At 41.3% G+C, this 18,605-nt stretch overlaps 2 protein-coding genes across 2 annotated transcripts in view; one reads left to right on the top strand and one right to left on the bottom strand.

Moving 5' to 3' along the window:
• LOC105280392 overlaps window positions 1–4,520 on the top strand; it is a 120,352-nt gene extending 115,832 nt beyond the window's left edge. The window contains exon 6 of the mRNA XM_020032029.2: window positions 1,477–4,520. The gene's annotated coding sequence lies outside the window, so the exon portion shown is untranslated. The remainder of the gene's footprint in view (window positions 1–1,476) is intronic.
• Window positions 4,521–7,035: 2,515 nt separating this feature from the next.
• Window positions 7,036–18,605, bottom strand: part of LOC105280414 (helix-loop-helix protein 11) — a 128,751-nt gene continuing 117,181 nt past the window's right edge. Inside the window, exon 6 of the mRNA XM_011340968.3 lies at window positions 7,036–18,591. Within this exon, the coding sequence (XP_011339270.1) occupies window positions 18,180–18,591 (412 nt within the window). The 3' untranslated portion in view covers window positions 7,036–18,179. The remainder of the gene's footprint in view (window positions 18,592–18,605) is intronic.

Genomic DNA, 18,605 nt, shown 5'->3' with positions numbered 1-18,605 from the left:
CGTTAAACAGAACAAATCGAGGAATGAAGGTTTCGAAGCTGACGATTACCCGAGCGTAAAATATTTCCTTCAATGGAAAGTTCTTTGCTTTCCAATTCACGATTTCTCGTGATCGCCGAGTCGTCATCGAGTCGTGAGTTACAGAAATGAACGATTTACATTATCATGCAATTCGTAACACACTAAACAATTTGAAAAAAAAAAGACAAATCTATTCAACTCAAACTCAACGCGCCGCAGATTTCCTTTTGGTTCCTTGAGACTGAATCCCCCTTACCCTTCGAACATTACGTTACATTAGATTCAACGTCGGGGAAGCCAAAGTAGCTTAATGAGCATAATAAATTATAGGTGCACAAACATACAAATATAACGATCTCGCGGGCTTTAATGTCGATACACTGTTTTCTAAACCGGTATGTGCGATGGGACGCGAGGGTCTCGGACGAGGGGATCCGCCTAGGCGTTCCGCAGCGCGCCAATTTGCATGACCGATGATCGAGCCGCTACTATGTACGCCAGTGACTAGGTGCATCATCATTACGCACTACCGAGATACGATCAAACTGTCCGTAATAACAGTCGCACGACCCCGCGTGCGCACACGAGAGAACAGGGTCGCGTTTATTAAATTACGTCAAATTATTGGTACGCGTCGGGGTATCCGGCCGAGGCCTAAACGCAAAACAGCCTCGGCCGCGGTTGTTTAACAGTGAGCAATCACGCTACTTTCCCAATTAGGCCGCTAATTTTAGCGGACAGTCGTGTAATTACCGTGCATACAGTCAAATTCTACTCGCGAACGCGCTTTTACGAAAGTTTTTCAGTCATCGTCGCATATGCGACGTGGAAAGAAATCGTCATACTGATCAAATTGTTTTTCATCGCGTGGCGATCGGGAAAATTGGCACTAGTGATTTTCTGTCTGGCTTTCCTGCCCCAGGCAGAAATGAACGCTGCACGGTTTTCATCTCAAGCTCAAAGTATTCAAATTATCGTTGATACGCGCGACACTTCCAATTAACGATGTCGTAACCGGAGTATAATTTCCATTTATTCATCGCATAACGTCGGGCGTATATCGCGTTTTATTACTGCTAGCGCGATAACTGTTCATTAACGCGACCAGGATTGGAAAGGGTGTAGTCCGTAAAGTGTCACGCGGTATTTCTCACACGTGTCGCATGCGCCAAAATATATCTTATGTCTATATATCTAACACGCCAAAGAGTTTGCCCTAATTAACGTAAAAAAGAAAAGATTGGCTACTCTTTTATTATTTAATTAAAACTTGACACTATATAATTATGATTAATAATAAATACTAAATATGATTTTGTATATTTAAAGTAGATTTCATAATTACGGACTTTCTCTATTTTCAATGTTTCTGATTAATTCCTTTACAATATTATATTTTATATTCATGGTTTCGAATATGTACTAATAAGCGCGTTCTCTTAATCTTGCTTGCAGATTCGACCGACCGAAGGGCTGAAGAAGGCAAAGAGCGGTTCGGATGAAGAGCCGTGGATCTCCGACATCATTCGATTAATCAAAATTCGCAACAGGAGCTCAAGGAAGATGGACAGAAGAAGGACGGGGATATTTCCGCCAGCGACTCCGCCATTCTTTCAGCGTTGATTCAATCGCGAAAGCCATTCAAACTCGTCATCCGACACACACGCAATCGCATGTACATCCATGCTCTACATATACACACGTGCACACATACATACATACACAACACGCATAGAGGACCCGAAGCCTGATCAACGCCGCGTACTTCCTGTGATCGTCGATTAACGATAAGCGGAATAATCAAAAATAGCGACGCAGCGGAAGAGAATACGTTCAGGTCACGTGCGAACAGAGACGCGAGTTACGATGATACTCTCGTAAATGAAAGGCGAAGCCGTGTTCTAAAATGAATTGTAGCGGATACGCAATAGATACGCGACGTAGCAGAAGAGTAGAAGCCAGTTATACAATGAAGTGTTCTGTGGTAACGACGTTTGATTTATTGTGCATATAACGCGCATAAACAATCCGGAAGTACATAAAATATGAATAGTTTTGTTATCTGAAAATTTATTTTTATCATCTGAAAACGTATTACTTTGGTATTATTTTATGTGTCTCTCGTCTTCGTTTATGGAGAAAGGAAGGATCTTTATCTCTTAATAACGAAAAAGTTCCGATAATATAATCTGTTTCATCAGAATGTTTCATATAATTTTTTTATCAAATTTATTTGTTACGATAAGCCGGATAAGAAAAATATATTTAAATGTAATTAATTTTTTTATCGACGAATGAATCATAATTCTGATGGTGTTGTTAGTAAAATTCTCATGTCTAATGCATATCCGGCATGCGATGATGGTACAGAAGCCTTAATTTATCATCGGGTGTATTTCCTTTTTAGTCGATTGAGGATGGGAATCGGAGAGTGACGAGAAAGAAGGTCGATTCTACACACTATAGTCGCGTATTTTCTCAAGAGCTACACGATTTGCGTACGCATAAATCACGACATCGCCTCGTAAACGAGTAGTAGATTTCTTCTTTTTTTATTTTCTACGAAGAGGCGCGCTGTCAACGGACCTCCAGAGAGCCTCTGGCTGGCCGCGTAGTTAAGGATATGAATGCCATAATAATGACCAAGTTTTGTGGTTGTACTTAAGTCATACTTTATACTCTATTTTACTGCTAGGATGATTAAGCGTAAGTTACTTTATATACAATTATCAAAGTGTCTTTATCATAGTTATCACTACGTTTTTACTTTCGATTTGTCGTCGAGCTGGACGGCGACGAATATCGCGCCGATCGATAATTGGCGCAAGCTATGAGGACCTTGCAATATTGCCTACCTGCACTTGTGATCGTATATCTAACTCGGATTTAAGAGGATTTAAGCTGAACGCTCATAATCCATACTATACCAGTACTCGAATGCTACGATTTCCACGGGATAAATTTGACAGAAAAGTACATCTTTTTTTATTAACAACGTCCGCCACTGTGATCATAATTTTTTGGATGATGCACAAGGCAAAATTAATAAATCAAAATAAAACGTCTTTTTTTGCTCATTGAGTGTAAGAGCCAAGAAAGATACAAAGAAGAAATAAAAATTCGAATTTTTCTACAATTGACTGAAGATAAGTAATAAGATAGTCTGGAAAAATATTTGCAATTTGAGCGCTCAGTTGTTTTTTAGTTTCACAGTACATCACATTATTGTCTCAATTCCCGAGCATTGGCACTGCGCTAATTTTGACAAAATCGTCGCACGTAGAATCATGTATTGCATTTATTTACATCCCAACGTGTCAGACAAGCCATCGACGAAGCATCGCGAGAATCGCGATCACGTGGCCGATAACGAAATAGACTCTCTCATCGAAAGTCAGGTGCGAGACCGCCTTTCGTTTGACAGTCCTGACCAAAGGACGCGTTTGGACCTTGGTCTCATTTTTGTGATTATTATTTAAATACACGTTAAGCACAAACAATAGACTAAGTTAGGCTTGTTGTAATTGAGTACGAAAATAGCCGTTGTACCGAATGACTCTATAAGAGATCTTATATCGTTTTTTGATATCGGTAAAAGCGCTACAATTGCATTCGGGATATTTTAATTATGCACATCTACGATGTACGAATCGCTTATCTGAGAGAACTGAGTAAGTAATTCTTCATTGTAATTGTCCTTACGTAACGATGTACGTTCGTAAAGAAAATCGAAAACAAGTGGCCTTCCCGCGAAGAGAGAACTTTGATACAAGCTAAACGAGAAGAGAGAACGTTCAATAATCAGAACACGTTCGTTGCAATCGAACTAGCGCTATATTTTACGAGTGTACAATAAGTTTCTAGATTTACACTACGAAGTATAGATTCTATTATCATGAACATTATATCGCGCAATATGAATTTGTATGGAAGGCACTCGGTCCCCTTTACGACAGAACTCTATGTGTTATAGGCGTGTGCCGAAGCGAATACGCTTATTTCGTATGTTGACGTTCTCGGAGAGTGTAATTTTGCCATGACGACGAGCGTCGAATTGAAAAGAAGTTGCCTCCGGATCGAGGAGCTCCATGTTCTCCTAGTTCTTTGGGGCCTTAAATAATCACGAGATAGATCTCTACGTGAGCGATCGCCCTCGAAAGATCTGGCCGTTTTTCTTCTGTCGCTCAGCTTCTCACACTTGCAGAAAGCGCGATTAAAACGAACAGATCTGTGGAGTGACCGCGCGATTGGCTCATCGGTATCACCGTAACATCGTCAGCCACGTTCTCGCGGCGAAATACTCAGCGCGTAAGGGTCGAGGATCGTTGTGCCTTCGTGTATGCACGTTAAAATACGTTTAATGATTGTAAGACGGGCAGACATCCACACTTTGTGATTCCATAAGCAGTTGTTCAGTTTTTATACTTTCTTTAATGCTTACTTAGGATAGCTTGTGTACTCTAAAGAGTGTTTCAATAAAAATCACAGTGAAATAAAAATTGCGTTGTGTGCTTGCATTCTTCCCCCATTCTATTGTCTCGTGAAAAAAATAAAAAATCTCTATGTACACTGTGGCTTCCGTAGCTTAAAAATTCGTTTATTGATTAATGATTTATATAACAATTTATGTCGTATGTGTTGCTGATATTCAGTACAATATTTTCTCTTTGTCAATTGATCTGCACGCAGTTTCTCTTTGAGTAGGTAAATCTTTCATGTGTGCATAATGACATAAAAGAAGACTAAAAATAAATTTTTTAAAGAACTATCGACAGACATAAATAAAATAAATCACAGGCTCATCCATGGAATATTCTGTCGCACAAAACTTTTGTTCGGATGAAAATCCAATTCGCTTTATTGGTACATCACAGGTAGGGTTTTATACAAAGGACAAAACAGCGGATAACATGGTTTATTACTTTTTTTTGTATTCAAGGTATCTCGAATGAATGTTACAAGCAATAATATATAATCAAAGGTAATGAATGAAAAGCGATGGAACTAAAGTCAAACATTATACCTCTTTCGTTATTGGTCGCATTATCTCATCTTCGAATGATTGATTTTTTCGCAGTTATTTCATCTTTTTTTTCTCTTTTCCTTTCTCTTTTCCTTTTTTTTTTCTTTAGTAATTTGTACTTCTCTTGGCGCAATCTCTTGGCCCTTCATCTTTCAAGGAACCAGTCGATTGCTTTCCAACGTCGACAGATTTGCGAGGTTTATTATACGTTATCATATAATAACGATAATGATATCCAGGAACGATGCCACTTGATTCACAGATCTTAAATGGGAGAATTGTCCGTGGGAGATCACGTTTATCGAGTTTGCTTTCAATCAATGTAACTTTACACGCCTACAATCAGTCGGATAAGAGTTCTGCTAGACTGTGTGTTCACTGTTATAAAAAATATTATTTATCTGAAATGAACTGAATGATTCTAAGATTCTTTTCCGGATGAAGGGAAACGAGAAAGAGGAAGAATTGGTCATAAACGTCGATCTCCCACTCGTAGACGAATACCCGCGAATTAGAAAAACATGTATCGCTTTCTTAAAACAACAACAGAAACGCGTAAATCAGGCTGCATCGTTGAGATAACAACGGCAAAGCAATTGATTGCCGTCGCTATATCTCCGCTTAATAAAATCTTGTTGATTAAAATAACGAAACGCTAGTCATAATAACTTTTCTAATTAACGATTATTTGGTAATATACAAAGTAGTAGAAAAGAGGGAAAAGCAAGTCCGTCTCCTATATCTCGTAGATTTTGCTTCGTAAATACAAAAAACGTAACGCGTAGTATCTAAAGTACGTACGTGTTCCAAGACGTCTCGAAGGTATTCTGATCGCGCGGAAAAGTCCATCGGATCAGACATTATTAGCGCAAATCGGATTTGCAGACGCAATTGCTGATAATTCTTGAGATTTTCCAGTGGCAAACAGCAAGTGATGCTTTACCCTTTCGTCAATAAGAAAAAAAGGAGAAAATATAAAATTTTTTGTGTTCCGTTCATTCATGAAATTAATCCGACTGATCTCACTTGTTTGGCTCTGGACATTCGAATACAAATGATGAGATTCCTATCGCGGCTTGCTGACGAAACTTGCACGAATAATCATACCACGTGGAAAATGGACTCAAGAAAAGAACGGGCTATTATTCGAATTTTTCTCGAAAATTCCGAACGTGGAAACCGACATGAACCATATTGGGAACTTGTCCGCGCGATCGTCGCCGCCACGTCGTGGAACTTATGTTTTTAATCGTATGCGTACCGCTGTAATATTCCATCTCCTTTTATGCAATGTATCGTTATAATGTTCGCGTAACAATAAAGCAATATGCAAATGGTATTGAAGACTTCTTGTTTTCGGAGGTGGCTGCTTGTGTTAGCGCGTTCCGTGCATTCGCGCAGAGGAATTCCACATTAGCTCTAAGACACTTCGCTCTTTTACGTATCTCTATCTAACGCACTCTCTCTCCCTCTCGTTCTCTCTTTTCCTTTCTCTCTTATTCATTTGCTCTTTTTTGTCCGACTAAAATCTCGCTATCAACGTTATTAATGCGCCGCAACGTATCATTCTCTGGGATATATCACTCACAGGGATATATCAATCAATCACATACACGTAATCCAGAACGTCGCTATCCCTCTTATTAACCGATCTTTTAATCAGACTAAAATCGGCTTTCGTTTATGATCAATCATGGTAAACGCGAAACAGTAATATTTTCAACGGTATAGAGATAGCAATCATCACTTTTCAACGATTTTTTAATGATTATTTCCCCGATTATTTTATTTTCGGGTATAATAATCACTGTTATTCATAATTGCGGCACATTCGCGGTTTAGACGTATATACGAGATTCCTTGATGATCTGCAAAAGTAACGTAGCCGCGTCCACTCTGATCTCTCAGACGTGATCTCGAGTCAAAGTAGCCAACGTGTTTCTTTTTTTTCGCGTAAATAAATGCGCGCATGTTTTTAATAATTCTTTTTCGGAATGATTATGTGTGGCAAGATACCAATCGACAGAACAATTGCAGATAAGAGCCGAATATATCGCTTCGCGCGTTTATTTCGGAAGGTGTCCTACAATACAGGGTGTTGCAGAACCATCAGTTTGTGTCCTTTTAATCACGATTATTTTCGACTGCATTTTCGCTTAGCCAAAATATCGCGGAGGTATATGACATTTTTATACTTTCCCATAATTTTTTAATCTTTAATAACACGTCGAATTGGCTCTATATTAAGGTGGATCATCTCCAGATTGAGATCCTACCAAAGTGAAATTCACTAGAAAGTAACTGAAGAATATTTTTGCTACTTATTTACCTCCCGCGCGGAAGCCTAATTGGCGAGGAGCTCTTCTTATTTTCGAACGCCAATAATTCACAAGCCTTTCGTCACTCCCCGCTTTCCTCGAGAACATACGGATTCTACGTGGAATACGTGGTTAAAAGAACATTTCGAGATTTTGGGACGCCCTGTATAACTTTGGCGATTTCCTCCGTGGTTCCGAGTTCCCGAACCTTAGCCGCCTTAGCACGAAACCTTCGCTTTTTCCAGCCGCTTCCGACATTTCTCTGCTGTTTCACGTACGACAGTAATCATAGTTCTTAACGCTATCCGCCGACCCGAACGAATTATGCGGATCATCCTCGTCATCGGCCGCAGATATCAACGAGCGTTTTCCGGGATTCGCCCGAGTCGCCGTGATGCAGTCGGCGTTCTTATTTTACGGAGCTTAATCGAAAATCTCTCTCGCACTCTCGCTCGCAAAATCGACGCACTCTCTTTCGCTCCATTTTATCATGAATCTTTCTCTCTCTGTTTTTCTCTTTCTTGCACTCTATACATAACTACCTACTTTTTCTTCTTTCCGATCGTTTCTGGCGTTTCACAATACGCCGCACTTTTGATATCCCCGTTTATTCCTTCTATTCTTCGTACTACTAGATAATTCATGTTGGCCGATAATCGACACAAGATTGGTTACTTCTTGGGGAACCCGTGTTTTTGATTCTTGAAGACAAGCATCAGGGGAAAGCAGAAATACAATAATGAGACAATCGGAAACTGTTTACCTTCAACTAATTGTACGTTAGTCTAATTTTTCTCACTTATCGTTTGCGAATTTTGATAATTAAATTTTTATAGCATTTATAATTATATTACACGCGTTTCCGACGAATCGAATCTTTCGCATCTTTTGCCAATTATGGATGCTAAAACATCGAGCAAATCTTGCGAATTTGTTTTGAAAAAGTTTACGCAAATCGAGTTCTTGCACGTTCACACACTCGCATCGAGTATACTCGTCGGGACGATCGCAACGTCGTTGTGTTCGTCCACCGCTTACAAATAAATAATACAAGTAAAAGATAAGCTACCCTCACGCGAGAACGTTATACTTGCATCTTGCCGTACGTCTCTTCGTTTCTCTCCCTCGGTATGTTACATCATTCCCAGACGCACTTCGACTTTCGATAGAGGCGATTAACGGTCGTATTTTCGTAACAAAGTTAATTGTACGATTTGTATGTGTGTCTCGGCGATTCTCCTCTTTAGTGTCTAGAATACACACGGACAGCCTCTCGGCAAATGTTCGATCGCGCTACATTCCATCTTACACTAAACCGCTAATCGATAACTTGCACACGGCGAACTTTACTCGCAAATAATATTAATTAATTGTAACCGTAAGGACATATAATCACAATTACATAGAATTAAATCATAGAAATACATCACAGAGAATTATATCTTTTCCCCTCCATCTATCCATTATCGATTCATGCGGGGTCTCGGCCAGAGTCGTTAAGGAATCTGCCGATGGGAATAGGGATGGGACGCCAATATCCGCGCACGATCCCGCATCCAGCTCTCCACCAGTTCCGAATGATTCTGCCGTCGAGACGTTCGGATGTGCGTAATCCTGCGGCAGATTTTTAAGACCGTGCCATTCCCGGCTAACATCGAGGAACAAAGCCGTTTCCTCGCGCGGCAGAACGTCGACAGAAAGATCCGGATTTTACAGCCCGAGAAGACTTTTCACACGGAAAAGGATTACACGCGCGTCGCCTCTCTTACAAACGGCCCGAACAGCCTCACACACGCCAGTGACGGATTTAAAGCTCCAGAGCGAGCGACATGCATTTTCTCAATGATTTACTTTATGATTCTTCGTATCTCCTTCTTTTTTTTTAATTTTTTGGTAATCTCTTAAGCTTGTTTTCATCTCGAGCCTTTAATTGGCCGCTTTACGCGGTTCGCAATCTCTTCGAATGTAACATCGTTCTCCGTATCCATTTTCAAAGCTCACAATTAATTATTGAGCGTAAATTTTCCAGGGAAACAGATACTTGTGAATTGATGAAATTGAAAAAAGGGTGAGACCACTCGTCGATAAATCCGTCATTGATTCACGCAACGCATACATACATACTAGTCATCCTTTCGCTTCCACTAGCTCTCAGATCAGCTCATTCCCGGCTGGGTTTTACAACTATTTATTACAAACGAGTACACTGAAAACTCAATGGCAGTCTGTTCTTGTGGTGTGGGCGGCGTTTACGGCGTGCGGACGGCATTCGCTTCATCAGGCAAAGTCGCGTCTCGGATAGGGAATGCGAGCACACGCGGCAAACGCGGCTTAAACTTGAGGAACTTTTTCATTTTCTTTTTTTTTCGATTACGTTTTTTTTGGAGTCTCAGCTTTTTTGTGTTATTATTACGATTGATTAATTACACTCCCCCACACCGGTACCCTCGTCGGTGTCATGGCTCTCTCATGTCAGTCTCGAGAAGTCATACTCCCGTCTCAGTTCATTCAAAAAGAGATACCCGATACCGAGTATCGAGGATGCGCTCGTATCGTGGGACTATCGTTTGTCTACACGTAGAAAAAAGCACGTTATTCTAACATGAACGGTGCCGCCTCACTCCGTTTTCTCCGTGTAATAGAAAAGCTCAACTGTCTTCGTGGTCATTGTTAGAGATGAAACGACGATCATCGATTGAACAGATATGTGGCTGTAGAAAACTGGTGAAACGATCGAGAGACATTTCGGTGCATCAACGGCTTAATCTATTTTTTTAAAGAATTATATATCTAATTTTTCAATTTCAATTACAATTTCTCGCCTAATGGTTGTCAATTTTCACTTATTTAATTCTTTCGCTTAAAACTATTAAAGAACGATTTTTGTAACATCTTTTCAAAAAATTAAGGTAATCTGCAAAAGCGAGAATAAAAGATTTTATTTGTATATGACTGTGAGAAGTTAAAATTGAAAGATATACTAATAAAATTTATTCTAGTTCTTAAAAAGAAAAATATAGATGCACAGATGCACCGAAACCATGCAAATTCTGAACTCTCCGACTAATGCAAGTAGTAACTTTGAGTGATAAATGTAGAAAGATTCAATCGATTCAGTTTGTCCATTTTAGCTGGATCGTACTTTTAATATCGTATGCCATCGTTAATTATTCCGTAATTAAAAACTCCTATTTTTTTTTTAAGTAAGAAGATTCCGCGAACGATCGTTCGCGAATGATTGATGAACAGTAACCGACAGGCTGAACATGGCTGAATTGCCATCAAGTCTGCAATCATGAGTTAAGCTTAATTGGTCGAGTTACCTCGCGTATTGCATAAATTGCGAAATACTAACGCAGATCTCTCGACTGGAATCTTAATATGGAAAAGACGATCGAACACTTTTTGATTCGAATTGACTATTATCAGTGTAAAAAGTGGTCTGTAAAGAAGCCACGTGATTTCTCGGCTAAAGTCTTTCCGTTCTCTTCGTACTTGCGATCAACTGGACGGTGCATGGAAATTATATAACTGAAGCAATGCATCGCGTGTCTGTGTAATATGTATTTACAAATATTTTAATGTGTGTATATATTAATTCCTAAATTTCCCAATGATGAATTTCTCTGGTTCGGTAATAATTACTCCATCTTGAAATATTCTTTTCAGTTTAATAATGTCAATTGATAGAATTGATTCTCTGGCGTGATTAATGTGCTGTTAATTGAAATAGATAAATTGCAATTTCTGGAATGCAAATTACTTCAATTTTTGCTATGTTACTTTATGTCACACTTTAAATTTCTCATTATCACATACAACGCGATACATTGCTGTCACGTTAATCTTTTGTATCGGTCTTGCACTATGAGGCTCCTTAATAGGATTTTAATTGGTCGACATTATGCTTTTCTTATTCTTATTCGAGTTACAGTTAAAGTGTCTTCAAGGTGTCTCTTTAAAAACTGAAGGGAACATTGTCGCTTCTCGAGGAAAGCGTCTCATCAATGCTTGGCTGATAATTATCCCGTAGTTGATACATTGCCGCGACATATTTAGGATAATATTGATTAGCGAAAATCATATTATATATGTCGGATAAAATTTCAGCACAATTGATACTTATGGTATCGACATTAAGAGTTTAAGATTATTTAAGAAAACGATAACAAGAAAAAATGAAAAACTCTTTTTTCGATTTTATTCGATTGAGAATGAGTTTCTGTTCTTCGACAATTAATTATATATTTTTCACTGCTCGTGATTGAGATCAAAGATTCTCTTTGAAATTTTCCATCAGAGTTAACATCGGATTTAAGAAGCACGTGAATGAATATACAAAAGACGGAAACATATTTTATTCACGATCAGATTCTGTCTCGAACGGATGCTTGATGTCAATTTTCCGTTCGTTGTCTATATGTCGAACCTCCGGTCGACCCTGCACTTCAAAAGTATCGCGAAAGTATAAGAGTTTCGATATGACATCCCAAGTCCAGTTTAGTATCATTTAAAAAGAGAAAAAAGGAAATGTATTTCAAGAATATGAAAAAAAGGAAACATCTTTTCGACGCACTACATATTACATCTACGCGCTTTCACGCTCTCTTCCTTCTTCTCTTCTCTCATTTTCTCTCTCTAGCTCACAGAAATTCACGCAAAGAACACGCGCCCGCGACGCACACGCTACTCAGTTCTATTCCTGAAAACGACTTCTGGAATCTGTCGCTACCTACTCGTTACAACGTTCCACTATTTTATACGCGCAAACTACGTATCTAGCATTTTCTCGCGTTCTCACTCTCTTTCGCACATACATACTAGCGCACACAGGTGCCTTCTCTGTTTCTATCTGTTTATCTACCTATCTACCACCTCTCTGTTGTACATTCTTCCGCCAGCATTCTAACGCTCTATGGTTTTACACGCTATGTACACCTTTTCTGGCGGGCCCGTGGCGAAAGAGAGCGGGATGCTGGCCCGATTAAAAAAATAATTACTCGATTTTCCGCGGAACGTCTACATCGCCGAATTTCGTATGCGCCGCGCTCTAGAAAGCAAACGGGCATCGACGTCGTTCAGTGATTTCCAAACGACGCGTACGTCCAGAAACGTCCGAGAAATGTTCTGATCTTTCGTGTGTATGCACGACGCGCAAAAGACATTTTTCTAACATTTTTCTCGGATTTTTCTTGACATTTAAAATACGGTCTAATTTTGCTTTCTCTAAGATTCTTTAGATTCTTTTATCCTTAGATCTAGATTAGAAATCTCTCCTCCCACGCTACAGGGAGACAAGAGTCAGCGCTATCTCTTCTAATAATAACGAACGCGAACCCGTAGCCTTCCAGAGTCGGTCGATTGATTAATTTCGGCGCCACTCTCAGTCGCCATTTGCCACGACGTACAAATCGGAGATTAATTTTAAACGGTAAAAACTTCGTCGCGCGATTCGCACAGCCACGCTCTCGCCCGCAAATCCCGGAATCCCCGCTGTTCCTCCCTTCTTCCTTTCCTTATTTCTCTCGCACGCACTCACGCACTCTCTGTTCAACGCGCTTACATTACTCTACCAGCGACTTTCTTTAGCAGCTAAACCTGTATTCTGTAAACTGTCGTTCTCTTCAACGAAGCTGTAAAGAAGTTATAGGAGCCATCATTTTATGTGTATGTATATTTAACGATAAAAAAGTTCGCTCTTTGAGTGTCCGTGTTACCGCGGTACACTGCGACAGCTCTCTTACTGCGGCTGATCTTCGTGCGGCCTTCAATATGCATCGTGGGACTTTTTTTTCTGCGTCTTGTCTCACGGACAAAGAGCTGCTCGAAGATCAACATCTTTCGGTGTGCTCATCATTGAAACCTTGCACAGATGGATCGACGATATCCGAAATCTTCGATTCCGAAAATCCCTCATGCACTCTGATGCCTATGTCTCAAACGCGACTGTGAGATCTCACATTTATCCGAGTCTCATTTGCCTCTGTCTCGCGTCTCAAGTTGAAATCAAAGTTTTAGAAAAAAAACAAGCACCAATTGTGAAGCGAAATCTAACGCTCGCGGTAAATCGCTCCACAGTTTTACTCGTAAATTTTAATATATTTCTTTTTCAACTAAACTTGTATTAACAAATAATGTTGCGAGACTAGTATCGATTAGTGTACTCGTGAAACACAAGTAGCATCAACAGCATTATTGTATCACATGGCATCGAATCATGCAAAGGATTTTGCACAAGAATTGAAACGAGAATTCGACTGAATTTTCGTGAGGGACTCTATATCATTGTGGAAAAAAGATGCGGCATTTTAAGATGACGGGCATCATTCATACTGATAACATTCATGGATGCGTGTGAGCCCAACAATATGAGTGCTCGAAATTACATCTTGTTGCATAGCCAATTAAATAACGAAACATGTCACATTCGAATAACAAAAAGATACGATATATTGTCAGTCGAAATCAGTCGAAAAAAATAAGATGTAGTTAAATCAGTATGAATCGTAATCGGTATGAATAATCCAACAATATTAAATGCAAATTTCACGGAGAACGCAAAACACTTGTGTACTCATATATTTAATATAAAGCTTCAAGTATATTTATTATTGTAATAACCATTATTAATAAACTCTCGTATTGTCTTAAAAATATTAAAATACATAACAAAAGCTTGCAAAAGTGATTCTTTAATATCTCCTCTGCATCATTACATGTATGATAAAAAGAAAACTTCAAATCAGTTAACAAATGATTTGTGATAACAAAACTTTCTCTTTACGTGTCGCTATTGTTTTATCTTGACGCGATTACAGAGAATGATATCAGTATGCACGAAGCACGCGATACGATGCTTTCCCCTTTCAATGCTCGCATTAAACTGTACAGAGCGTTCAGTGGTTCAAATTGGTCCGATAGAACGGCTTCGAAATTCTCTTGGTTTGATCGACAACTTGAACGACAAATTTGGAAATGGCCCAATCTTACGATATCGTCGATCTTGTCCACACCGGCACGTACGCAGTGATGTTTCAATAAATTTTTTGCAATTCGATCCTCCCTCCTGTTCCCTGCCATCGTTCACCGTTAAAAAACCGCGACACGAAGTGATGCCAACAAGGGCGATACGCGGAACGAAAGAAAAACCCGTCGAAAATGAGAAACGGCTAAGGAAACAGAAAGAAAGAATTGGTATCGGTTGCGAAACCTGAGGTTCGTCAAGAGGTTCCTTAAATGCGTGCAACACGGCACACACGCGACGTATGCGCGCGACACTCTCGTATACTTTTTTACGTATGTATTATACCTACATACGCGCATGTATGTGTATATGTGTCTGCGTGGGTGTGTGTAATTGTTTTGTAAACGTGTACGTGTATATCTATATCTGTGTCTGTACGCGTATTATGGAAGCGCCGAAGGATACTCGCACGAGATTTTCGAAATCATTGAAACCAAACGTACATGCATCGGACTCGCCTGGGAAAGAAATTCGATTCCTCGGCCGCCTCAATGATTTACGCCTCTTCGTATTTTCGCGAGCCTCTACCCGGCAATTTTTCCGATCGACTCGACAATTAAAAAACTTGACTCGATAAACAGTGATTGATAGGCAAATAAGCGACCGCGTCGAATTACATACTTGGGGCATTTTTGTCGATCTCTTCTGCCAGATGAGAAAGCGATCGTTCTCCTCGGTGATCAAACATCGTCTCTTGCCGCGGAAACGATGACGATTGTCGCGCAGAATCGCGGGCAGAATCGTCAGGAAAATACGAAAGGCGAACGTGAATTTTTCTACTCGCTTTTTTAGGCCCTCGTGCGTCCTCGCGTGAATGTCGACATCGAGCTTTGTACATCACTTTACGAAATCCGCGAGCCTCGCGCGAAAAACGCAGCATCACACACTTTCATCGCGAATGTCGAAAGCCTAAGATAGAATCGTAATTCCTAACGCGGGGGGGGGGGGCGCCTCTCGTACGTTTCGGAAATGAATTGAATATATCGCGTTCTCTTTTTCGGTCCGGTCCGCAGGACCGTCATTTGGCGATCCTTGCGTCCCGCGCATCCAGAAACAATCAAACGACGAGAATAATCAGTGATGCGTAAAAAAATATGCAAATATGCGCTTGTCGAAATGAGGCATCGTCGAACGACGGTGGTCGAAAGGTACGAAGGGCGCGTTGCAGCCGACATTACCCCACTGGTTTTAGTATCGTGGTACGTCAGCTAGATTGTGTTTTATGCGAGAGATATCCGCTAGAAGATATTATATATACACGCAATACAGTTACGGAGAGTAGCGTCACATTTATCGTACAGATAGACAATATTAATCTAGATGTGTATCTCAAATTGCGTATTCGGCTAAACAATTCCTACGTTTATCTAACCGCTAGGACGTTAACTAAACATCTTAATCGTATAATTCTGTCTTATCGCGCAGATTTTACTTCGCTCTTACTAGCTTACTCGCATACTCTTAAGGAATACTTAAAAATTAATTTTTCGTAGGCGTAAAACCCTATGCATTAAACCCTTAAGCTTACGTCGCTCTCGTACATCGATCAATGTCATAGAAAAGAAAGTAGTAATAGTAGTAATGGTAGTAGCAGTGTAATAGTAATAATAGTAAATTACGGGGGCGAGAAAGAATATTAATATGTAATAATTCAAAATTGATTGATCTATGGGTCTACATTCGCGGGCGATAACGCATGTATCGCGTACACAATAACACATGCACTCACTCGGTGAAACGATGAAACTCATATGAAACGGAACTAATACAAGAAAATAACGTACGTAATACACTGACGCGGTGTGAACGAAGGGAAGGAAAGGAAAGGGGAAAAAGAAAAGAACGGAAAAAACAAAAGACATCTCGAATCTCCTCCTTTCATCGCCGGTCGATCGATCGTTCGATCCTCGCCGATCGCTCCTCTCCCCAAAAGGCACGAGAAACTGTGAATTCCAAGCCTCTTAGTCTCGTATCCGCGAACCGTTCGAAAATATCCGTAGAAGAAAGCTCGTACAACGTATCTTCGTACACATAGCAGAATTTAGAATTGGTTGCGGAAAGCATCACGCGGTTCCTCCTCGGCCCTCGACGATTAATGTCGCCGCTGACTGTTACTCCGATATTTGAGATCGATGATGGTCGATAAGCGCAACGGGAATGACGGCCGGCTAGAAGTCCCCAGTTCGCCGTGTGAAGCGGGACGTCTCCGGTCGTCGCGTTGTTGCATTGACGAGTGAAACGGAGGAGACGAGCGATCGTGGACGCGCGGACACTCTCGCCGCTCTCGGTCTACCGGATCTATCGACCGGCGCCAATTACTTACATCTCTCACATTACGTCTACTGTACGAAGGAACAAAACGTTTGGGTACTCTCTCGGGATATTTGGCACAGATTAAACGGAATTTTCGGTCCGCGACACGTCTCGACGCAACGGACGAGAACGCGGAAGAAGTGAGTCGTGCGAACGCGCGCGCGCGGAACGACGTGCCGGACAGGCGATCCGCCTTGGGACCGTCGATGATCGTGAGATCCCCGGCTACGCCGTCTCCCGCGCGACGTTGCTCCAACGTGTGTCAATGTTTAAGCATTGCGTGCGGATGGATTTTGATTAGAAATCTTGTCGCTGTTATTCGATAGTGCTTCCACTTCCTCCTGGTCGTTTTGCGCTCGTCCAGTGGTAACCCCGTAATAAGTATCGAAAGAACATATATGTATACGCGTCGCGTTACAATATCTCAGTATCTCTCCTCTCGTCGTTATCTCGTCTACCTTCTTCATTTCCAACAATGTAAAAAAAGAACGTAAATATGTATTTTATACTCTTTAATATACATATATGTTTAATATATATATACATATATATATGTATATTTTTATATATACATATACATACATATATATATGATATATCATACAACGTACGCAGCCTTATTCGCTAGGAATATTACCGTGGTAGTTACCGCGCTTAAGTCTAAAAGGGGACTATCTGCTAAAAGGGAGCGAGGAGAAACGTCCGCTTCGCGTTACGCGAATGTCCCGCGAGAGAATTTTTCTCCCGGAGAGAAGGAAGGTGGGTGGGAAGGAGGGAGCGGGGGAGGGAAACCCTTCGAGATTCAAAGCGATCTCGTGGCGATCGTCGGAAACGACCAGGGATTGGGGAATCGTTAGTATTTACATGAGAAAGAGTGGGAAAACGAACGTTTCGTTTCGACGATTCGGCGACGAGGATCCTTTCGTCGAGCTTCGAGCTTGGCTCTACCTTCGCCTAGGCTGTATCCGCGATATAAGATCGCTTTGTCCCGTCTAACTAAAAACACAAACTTTTATCGCATGCATTATCCCTGTATTTAGTGATGCGACGCGTCGTTTTGCCCCCGCGAAAAACGCCCGTGCCGGCCCCGTCGAGGCGAAGGCGAGCGAAGCGCGTAGTAGGAACATACGTGAAATCCATTCCTTTTCGTGTCTCTCGCGGTATGTCCGAATGAACAAGAGCCCCGGTGATCGTCAAAGATCAACGAGGACAGAGAGAAAGAGAGAGAGAGAGAGAGAAAGAGCACTCCTCCTGCTCTTCAACGTTCTATTCAGAGAGAGAGCTACGGTGAAAAATGTATGCGCGATAATACACAATCGCGATAATCTCTGCCAGTAATGCGCTCTTTCTCTCTTTCAGTCTGATCGAAAGCGATTCCTCATTCCCAAATAACGAACCACGGTGATGCTGGGCGGTGGAGGCGAATGCGTCGTCTTTCCGGGTGCATCGCTCAGTGCGCGGAACGTGGCGTGTGGCTGGATCACGAGTGCTTAACCACGATCACGCCGGGCCGTTGCTGGGTTTGTTGCTGCGTGTGAAACTGGAGGAAGTGCTCGGCGTGCAGTATCCGTTGCTTCGCGGACGTGACCGTTGCGGCGGATGTCGCTGAGGGCGAAGAGGAAGAGACGGAGGACGTAGTCACGGACTTCGTCGATGTCGAGCTCGTCGTCGAATTCTGCTGCTGCTGCTGCTGTTGTTGCTGCTGCTGCTGCTGCTGCTTGTTGGTCAATGCCAGCGGCACATCCTGTGCAGGCTCGTCGCTAAACAAATGATCGCCCTCTAGATGACGTATCGCTTCGACGATCGTCTCCAGATTCTGCCGGGACGTGTTCGCGATGTATAGCCTTGCCTGTGGCGTACCGTCTTCCAGAGAATTCGACGGAGAGGGCAGCCTGCAATCGAAGAA

This window comes from Ooceraea biroi, chromosome 4, assembly GCF_003672135.1.
Source record: "Ooceraea biroi isolate clonal line C1 chromosome 4, Obir_v5.4, whole genome shotgun sequence".
NCBI lineage: Eukaryota > Metazoa > Arthropoda > Insecta > Hymenoptera > Formicidae > Ooceraea > Ooceraea biroi.
The sequence above is the reverse complement of the archived record's forward strand: the minus strand, read 5'-3'. Positions and strand labels throughout refer to the sequence as shown.